General features: G+C 44.4%; 1 protein-coding gene across 2 annotated transcripts in view; it reads left to right on the top strand.

The window, feature by feature from the left end:
- DDX11 (DEAD/H-box helicase 11) overlaps positions 1-8,381 on the top strand; it is a 51,749-nt gene continuing 43,368 nt past the window's right edge. The window contains exons 1-8 of one of the 2 annotated variants that reach the window (XM_061638679.1): positions 1-206; positions 1,200-1,298; positions 2,094-2,330; positions 3,809-3,895; positions 4,503-4,657; positions 5,949-5,994; positions 6,644-6,751; positions 8,268-8,355. In XM_061638679.1, the coding sequence (XP_061494663.1) occupies positions 1,203-1,298; positions 2,094-2,330; positions 3,809-3,895; positions 4,503-4,657; positions 5,949-5,994; positions 6,644-6,751; positions 8,268-8,355 (817 nt within the window). In that variant the 5' untranslated portion in view covers positions 1-206; positions 1,200-1,202. Of the gene's footprint in view, positions 207-1,199; positions 1,347-2,093; positions 2,331-3,808; positions 3,896-4,502; positions 4,658-5,948; positions 5,995-6,643; positions 6,752-8,267; positions 8,356-8,381 lie in introns of both variants that reach the window. The other variant, XM_061638678.1, reaches the window with a different exon arrangement.

The following is an 8,381-nucleotide window of genomic DNA, read 5'->3' as shown; positions in this document are numbered from 1 at the left end:
AAACAATTTAAATCTGCTCTGCCAGGACCGGGAGAGGATTTAGCTGAGCGGCTGTCATCTGATCCTCCGGTCTTTCTTCTCTGTACTTTTTGTTTCTCACGAGAAGGAAGCCTCTGACGTCAATAATAAGGGAGGCTGGCCGGAGCACTTAGCTTTACTTTTGGCGCCAGGTTCGAAGTGACGCCTTTTGAGAAAACAGAGGAGAGGTAGGAGGATCTTCGTAGTAGGATGGTGGCCCGAAAGGGACAAACAGATGGGGTACTTGGTGGCCGAAATGGCGCTTCGCGGAGATCCTAAACAAAAAGGGAGAGTTTTGTGTGTGTGGTGTTTTGGGTAGATGGGAAGCCAGTCTCGTGTTCTTGGCTTGCATCTCCCCCAGAGATCTCCGGGACTTAGGAACATAGGAAGCTATCTCATAGGGAGGCCCGGAGAGCAATAACTAGATCTAGGGCCTTCTCAGTGGTGGCCCCCGAATTATGGAATGCCCTCCCTGACGAGATACGCCTGGCGCCTTCTTTGTTATCTTTTCGGCGCCAGGTAAAAACCTACCTCTTTGCCCAGGCATTTTAATTTAATTTTAATTTTAATTTTAAATCTAATTGTAATTTTATTTTAATTTTGTCTTAATCTTTGCTTTTAAAAATGTTTTTATAGTAGTATTGTACCCACTCTCACTTGTATTTTAAATGTGGTTTTTATTCTGTTGTACACCACCCTGAGAGCTTGTTGCTATAGGGCGGTCTAAAAGTACAATAAGTAAATAAATAAATAAATAAAATGCAGAGTCAGCACTATGGTCCATCTAGCTCAGTATTATCTACACTGATTGGCAGCGGCACTCCAGGATTTCGGGCAGGGCGTCTCTCCCAGCGCTACCTGGAGATGTTGGGGATTGAACCTGGGATTTTATGCATGCAAGGCAGGTGCTCTGCCACTGAGCTGTGGCCCTTCCCTGTCAACTTGGCCAGGAGTGGCAGTCTGTCACAGGGAAGATTAAGGGTCAACTGTGACTCCCACCATCCTCGGCCATGCTGGAATTGCACTCCAACAACAACTGGGGGGCCACAGGCTCCCCATTTGGTCCAGGGGAGGCTGTTTTAATAGTTTCCCTCCCTGACCTTTGTAAAATGCTAGTTTATGTACAGTATAGTCACGGATAAGATTATTCATAATTATTTTTTATGGCTTTTTTGTTGTAGGAGATGGCTGGAGAGATCCAAGAAAAGGCCAAAATGACGTTTCCGTTTCCTTGTATACCATATCCCATTCAGGAAGAATTCATGGCTAAACTTTATCAGGTCTTGGAGACTGGGAAGATTGGCATATTTGAAAGCCCAACTGGCACAGTATTTATTTATTTATTTATTTATTTTATGTAAAGCCCCGATATTCCATCTTTCTGCCACCAAGTCTTTAGGGTAACTGTGTAAGCTTCATAATGGCAGAAGGAATGCCTTGCAAGTTGGAGGAAGGGTTCTGGACTTGGTGGCAGACGGAGGTGGTGATGGAAGGAGGAGAGGGAAGGGGAGATGTAGCAGTGTGGTCTGGTGCCTGGCTATCGGGGTTGCAGCAGTACTCTGCCCCCATGATAGGCAAGCAGCAGAACCTTTAAGGCCCAGTAGGCCTGATCTTTATCTTCCCCCACCCCCTGTGGGCCAACTTTGACAGGTGGGTGAGGCCACCCACCTGTCAATCATTTGATATCATGATGATGTTAGGTGACTGATAGGTGGAATAGTCCACCTACCTGTCAAGGGTGACCCACGTGGGGAGGGGTTTGCTTTGCCAGTGCCTTCCCTGCAAGGAATGTGCTGGCTAAGCAGCACCCAGCAGGACTGAACCGTGCCATCCCGCCCATCAGTTGATATCATCCACTAACATCAGCTGATAGACAAGTGGGTGTGGTTTTTGAGAAATGGCCTCTTGGGGCAACTTGGACCCACTAGCGGGCCAAGATTGCCCTGCAGGTCAGAGGTTCCATGCTCCTGCTATAAACAACACCTAGGTTTTTGTTTCCTAAATTTAAATGTTCTGCCTAGGTTCTGGAAAGTGGTTTTAAAACAACAACTCCTCTGATTTTTTTTTCCCCCTAGGGAAAATCTTTGAGTCTTATCTGTGGAGCCCTCACATGGCTCCGAGACTTTGAAGGGAAGAAGAGACAGGAAGACGCCCGGCTGCTAGCAATGGAAAGCAATGGAAAGGATACAAAAGAACAGCCTGCAAAAGGCAGCACGGAGACTGCAGGTAGCCAGGCACCAACCGACGAGCCTGATTGGATTGCCCATTTTGTGCAGAAGAAAGGAGAACGGGAAACTGTACAAAAGCTGAAGGTAATGCTGCTTACTGAATAGAGAAAGTTCTGTCTAGGTGCTGAATTCAGAGATGTAAATACAAAAGAATAATATGAACCTAAGAAAAGCCCTGCTGGATCAGGCTTGTGGCCCATCTAGTTCAGCATCCTGTTCTCACAGTGGCCAACCAGTTGGCTATAGGAAGCCTAAACCTGAGTGCAGCAGCTCTCTCCTCTCTTGTGATTCCCAGCAACCGGTGTTCAGAGATATACTGGCTGTGAAGGTGGAGGTAGGAATCATGATTTGTCTTGTCTTAACTGCATCCATTTAGCAGCACCCTTTCATCTTTTGCACATGCAATCTCTTAAAAGAACCAAGCAATGTGAGCCCAATGCAATCATTATTTGATTATGCTTGCATTTGTAACTGCAAGCCAGAGAGAAAATGCTGCTCAAACAAAAACATTTATTGAAACTTCTGAAACTCGTGGCCTATGGCAGCACTTCTGTATGAATCTAAAAGCTGGAAGGTTATCCCTATAGGATGCCTGCCCTTCCACCTCAGATACCATCAAATTGTGGTGGTACAACAGCACTGAAAAAAAGCAAACAAGCTGCAGATATTTAATAAAGGACTTGGTGCCTGGCATGCTTTCCATAAGGGGCAAAATCTTTCATATTCCAGCTAAGTAGGTATTTGGTGACAGGTCTCACTTTACTCAAAAGTTACCTTAGAAAATACTTCTTTAGTTTTAAAAAAAGTCTGTAAATGTTGTGCTTCTGATTAATTGTGTCTGCCTGAAATGCATTGTGTACTACGTTCCCTTATTAAACATTTGTCAGTGTCAGTAGTGTTTAATACTGTGGTATAACCATTTAGCTTTATGCTGAACCTCTGTCCATGACTGTACCAGTCCATTGACTACCAGGTGAATTAGAGATAGGGTAACCTGTAAAGTGAAAGATGCTTCTGGGATATTTTTCTAAAGATTCTCTGTCTCCTGCATGACAACTGTGACAGCTACAGTTTTAAAATACAAGGCATCAAGGAGGACTTAGCAACGTATAAGAACATAAGAAGAGCCTGCTGGATCAGGCCAGTGGCCCATCTAGTCCAGCATCCTGTTCTCACAGTGGCCAACCAGGTTCCTGGGGGAAGCCCGCAAGCAGGACCCGAGTGCAAGAACACTCTCCCCTCCTGAGGCTTCCAGCAACTGGTTTTCAGAAGCATGCTGCCTCTGACTAGGGTGGCACAGCACAGCCATCACGGCTAGTAGCCTTTGATAGCCCTGTCCTCCATGAATTTGTCTAATCTTCTTTTAAAGCCGTCCAAGCTGGTGGCCATTACTGCATCTTGTGGGAGCAAATTCCATAGTTTATAATTTATGAGAGGCTACAGCTGGGATTGGGGAGGCTCTAAGATGCCTAGAATTTGCAGTGGGTGCAGAAGGCATGTGTTGTTGCTCCGTGTTTTAATTCCAAGGTTTGTGGCTTCATGTACCATTACTTCACATTTAGGAAGAGCAAATCAGGAGGAAGAAGAGAGAAGAACGTCTTGAGCAAATTCGCCACAATGTGCAGCTGAAGTACACATCTAAAAGAAAGGTGAGCTGACTTGGACACCAGAGGCGCATTCTTCACATTGCTAACAGCACCATCCTAACCACGTCTACTCAGAAGTAAGCCGCACTGAATTAAGTGGGGCTTACTTCCAGGTAAGCTGGGTTAGAATTGCAGTCTTAATGACCAAATGATTGCTAGAGTTCTAGTTCCATGGATTGTGTATGGAATGATGACTATTGAAGGGGAGAAACAACAGAAAACTGGGACAGAGGAGTGGAATGAAATGGGATATCATAAAACAGAGCCTGATTGGCTGGCTGCAACCCTAAACAGGCATGCTTCACACTGCAATATTTTGTTGAAGGTCCCACTGGCTCTTCTTAAGGCTGCTGTATTGAGTGATCTGATTTCACCACCACCCCAATCTGCCTTGATTGCACCTGTTATTGACACAGCATATTAAAGAAGCCGCCTACTGCTGTGTTTGCTGAGAAATTTCATGGACTGCAAATTATATTTTTCTTCGGTCTCTGGGGATAGGATTGAGAACTAAATGCTGAGAAGGAGGAGGCTGTTTGCAAGCCTTTCCTTATAGCATGATGAGCTAACTGACTTGGAGTGAACGGTATTCCCATTGTTCTTATTTCAGAGGATTGAGGAGGAGACAGAGCAGCTGCTCCAGCTCAGTAAGGAAGTGTTGTCTAACCTGGGTGAGTTGGGGACTTCGGAGCCGTTGGATCAGAACGAGGAAGATCTGATCCTTGCCGAGTACGAGAGTGACGAGGAGAAGAAAGTGGGAAGGAGGTAAGAATGGCAATGAGACCATAAAGAAGTTCAAGCAATGGATACAAGCTGCTTGGGGAAATTGAAATCTCCTTCGCTTGAGGGTTGTTGTTTTTTTTAAAAAAAATTGGACCAGCATCTATCATAGATGCTTTGGTTTAGAATGTTTAATTGTAGTTGTATTTTGGATTTTTTTAAACTGTTTTTAGTATGTTTTTCTTGTTCTTGTTAAATTGCTTTATACTTGCTGCCCTGAGCTCCTTCCCTGAGGAAGGGTGAGATGTCACTTCAATTAACAACAATAACTTCCATCAGCCCCAGCCAGCATGGCCAGCAGTCAGGGATGGTGGGAATGGTAGTTCAACAACACTGTGAGGATACAGTAGGGCCCCGCTCATGCAGCAGGTTCCATTCCGGACTGCCGCCGTAAAGTGAAATCCGCCGTAAAGCGGAACGCATTGACTGACATTGTCTAAAATGGCACCAAATGCCCGAAAAACGCCATAAAAGTGGAACAAGCACCGTAGGAGCGGGGCCTTTCTGCAATTGACAACCGCTGTATCGGTGGAATGCTGCAAAGCGGAGCCAAAGTGGGGCCCTACTGTATCTGCCTTTAGGTCAGGGGTTAGATTAGAGGACCACAACTGGCAGCCTAATCAAATCCACCTTCCTAAAAGGTGGTGTGCTCCAGTTGCCAATTGCAGAAGCCAAAGTAGGAGTGTTACTTGCCTGGAATGTCTTCTTTAATTGTGATAATGCCTCTTGCTTGCTTGGATGCAAGTTAGAAGAGTGTGTGCATACTCTCACTCACTCATTCTTTATGTATAAAGCCTCTGGCTTTTGCATGGCTGGAATGTAGGCTACTGTACAAAGGTAAGAGTTACATCCATTGCTCTGCTCACTTTTATCTCTGGCCCCATCCATCACTGGGGTGCACCTCCCCACCAAAGTTAGCCTGCAAGAGATTGTGGTCCTTGGATGAAAAAGATTCCCCACTCCTCCACTAAACATACAGTAGTTTGGAGCTGATGGGAATAGAGGTGTAAAAAATCAGGAAATAAACTTCTACTATTTGGCAAATCTATGTATTTTTAAAGTTATAATTTTCATAGAAGCATAATTTCAAATATACCCAGATGTAGTCCTCTTCTTTCTGTGGATCTTGGTTAGAGCTCAGTTCTCATCCACACTTCCATTTTTTCCCTTTGAGGTTTTAGTACCTACAACAGGCCTTTTGCAGCTTCTGCTCCTAGCCAGGACCATGAGCTGCTTGCTTCTCAGTCTGTAGCATCACTGTGTTTTCACCCCTTAGGTTAAGTGAAGATGATGATGATATAGAGGAGGAGCATATAACTAAGGTAAGGCTTCAAGGGGCATTGTTTCCTGCCTCAGCATCTGTTCTGGAGCTACTGTGCAAAACTGCGTATGGGAAGTGCTGTGACATGTTTGCATGAATTCCTCCCAGCCACTTATTCATGTATCTTATTTTTATTTGTCCCATTTCTAATGCTCAAGGTAAATAATAATAGATTTTTTAAAAAAACGATACAGTCAAAATCTAATGAGAATCCCACCTGACTCCAACCCTCAGTCTAGACTTGACCTCATTCTCTAGAGTCCATTCCAAGCGAAACAGTTTTACCTGTTTTTCAAAGGGTGTTCAAATCAGGCTTTAGTAAGCTCAAGGCCAGCACTCATGCCAGGCACTGCATTGTATGGCTTACAAAATGGTGGCCGCCTGGCTGCCTTCCAGCTGATTGGTCCCCTCTGGGACATGTGAGCCCCAGCAGTTGCCTAAGCATGCTGAGTGCTGACGCTGGGCTGGAGTAAACCCCAGGAGGTGACGTTTTGTATTTGTTAGGCAGACCCTGTGAATCCCTCTCTGTCTTACAGCAGAAGCAAGGAAAAGCGAGCACAAATCCTGCATTGCTGTTGCATCTAATATGGCCTTGTGTGAATAGGTTTCTGGCCCCCGCTTGCATATTTTTTTCTGTTTCTCTTTCCCAGATTTACTACTGCAGCCGTACTCATTCCCAGCTGGCCCAGTTTGTACATGAGGTTCAGAAGAGCCCTTTTGGTAAGGAGACTCGGATGGTCTCCTTGGGGTCTAGGCAGGTGCGTGCCTCTCCGAAGTTCCCCAAGGGTCGTTGCTGAAATCCGCCTTTCAGTGGAAATAGATATGATGCTGTTCACTGGATTAGCCGCCTGTGGTTCCAGTTTCTCCTTCTCTCCCCATAACAGTAGCCCTGTTTCAGCCAAATACGTGACGGCACAAGCTGGTTGCAGGGCTGTGCATGTTGTTCCTGCTCCTCGCGTGTTCCTGAGCATTCTCACCCTGCTTCTCCACTCACGAAGATGTGAAAGGAGATTCCAAGCACATTTAGCCGAAAGTGCTTGGAAGCTTTCTTGCGATTGGTGCCCCTGTGCTATCGGGGTATCCAATTGTGGGGAAGCTTCAGTGGTGTGTTCAGCTTAACACATATGGGTAGGAGGGCATGTGTGGCCCCATGGCCCCTACACAGTTTGTGTTCCACCCATTGCATTCGCTGAATGCCTGCATGGAGCGATTGAGTAAGGGAAGTGTATGGAGTGCCATCTCCACATTTTATATTCTCCCCCACCACTGCCCCTCAGCAGCCAATAATATGGGGCAGGGATACGCGTGATGTGGCAATGCTGTGTCTCTCTCTTACTGAGCATTTTGGGGAGAAAAGGGGTACCCTGTGATCCACAGCTGTGCCTAGTTCTGGAAGGTGTCCAGGTAAGTACTACTCAAGAGTAGGACCCACTGGAATTAACTGAAAGTGGTAATCTCATGTCAATGGATGATATTCAAGGTTACTCCTACCCATCGAAGTTAATAGGCATGGCTAATTTAAGTTCATTCGTTTCAGTGGGTCTACTCTGAGTAGGGCTTAGTTGGATTCAACCCAATGTTCATGGGACTCCTGACTTAGAAATAGTATTCCAGTGATACAGGAACAGTTAAAACAATGCTTTAAAAAAAATGACTAATGAAATGCCACAAGGTTAGGAATTGTTGCATCTCTTGACATTTGGTTTTACTTGCTCATATAAATTCTAGGATGCAAGATAGAAAATATAAAACACATCTTTGTGAATCAATTCTGGGGAAGAAATGAGATGCTGAACAGTGTGCCACATTTGCAACATTACAAAACCTTCATCTTGAATTTGTATGTAAAACCTTATGGCACTTTAGACCATAGAAAAGACCATTAAAATAGATTTCCATTCCAGAGATCTTTTGGAGTTATCAGAAGGGAACACTGTTAAATATGGCTTTTTAATTTTTTTGTCCCTATACGAAAACATAAAAGTATTATACATTATAAACCTGTTATTCTTATAAAACATAGTCCTATTATGCATTATGGTTTCATTCTTTATAAGTGACTATTGCATTATAATAGATCACAAATATTATAGTATTATAGATCACAAATATCATAAATATTATAGTATTATAGATCACAAATATTCTTTTAATGTTTGTTACATTTAATCTCAACTGCAGAAAAGCACTAAATGATTGTAATCTGCTCCATGAATGTCATGAATGTGTCTTTTTCCAACTGGTCTCTGTTTTTGCCTGTCCTGTCTGTCTCAGAACCTGTGTGTGAATGAGGAAGTGAGATGCCTGGGAGCCGTCCAGCTCATAAATGATCGCTGTATGGAGATGCAGAAGAATAAACATGGTATGGCTGTGCTTGATGCTGGGTTA

This window comes from Rhineura floridana, chromosome 8 (assembly GCF_030035675.1).
Source record: "Rhineura floridana isolate rRhiFlo1 chromosome 8, rRhiFlo1.hap2, whole genome shotgun sequence".
Taxonomy (NCBI): Eukaryota; Metazoa; Chordata; class Lepidosauria; order Squamata; family Rhineuridae; genus Rhineura; species Rhineura floridana.
This window is presented reverse-complemented; position numbering and strand designations above follow the sequence as displayed.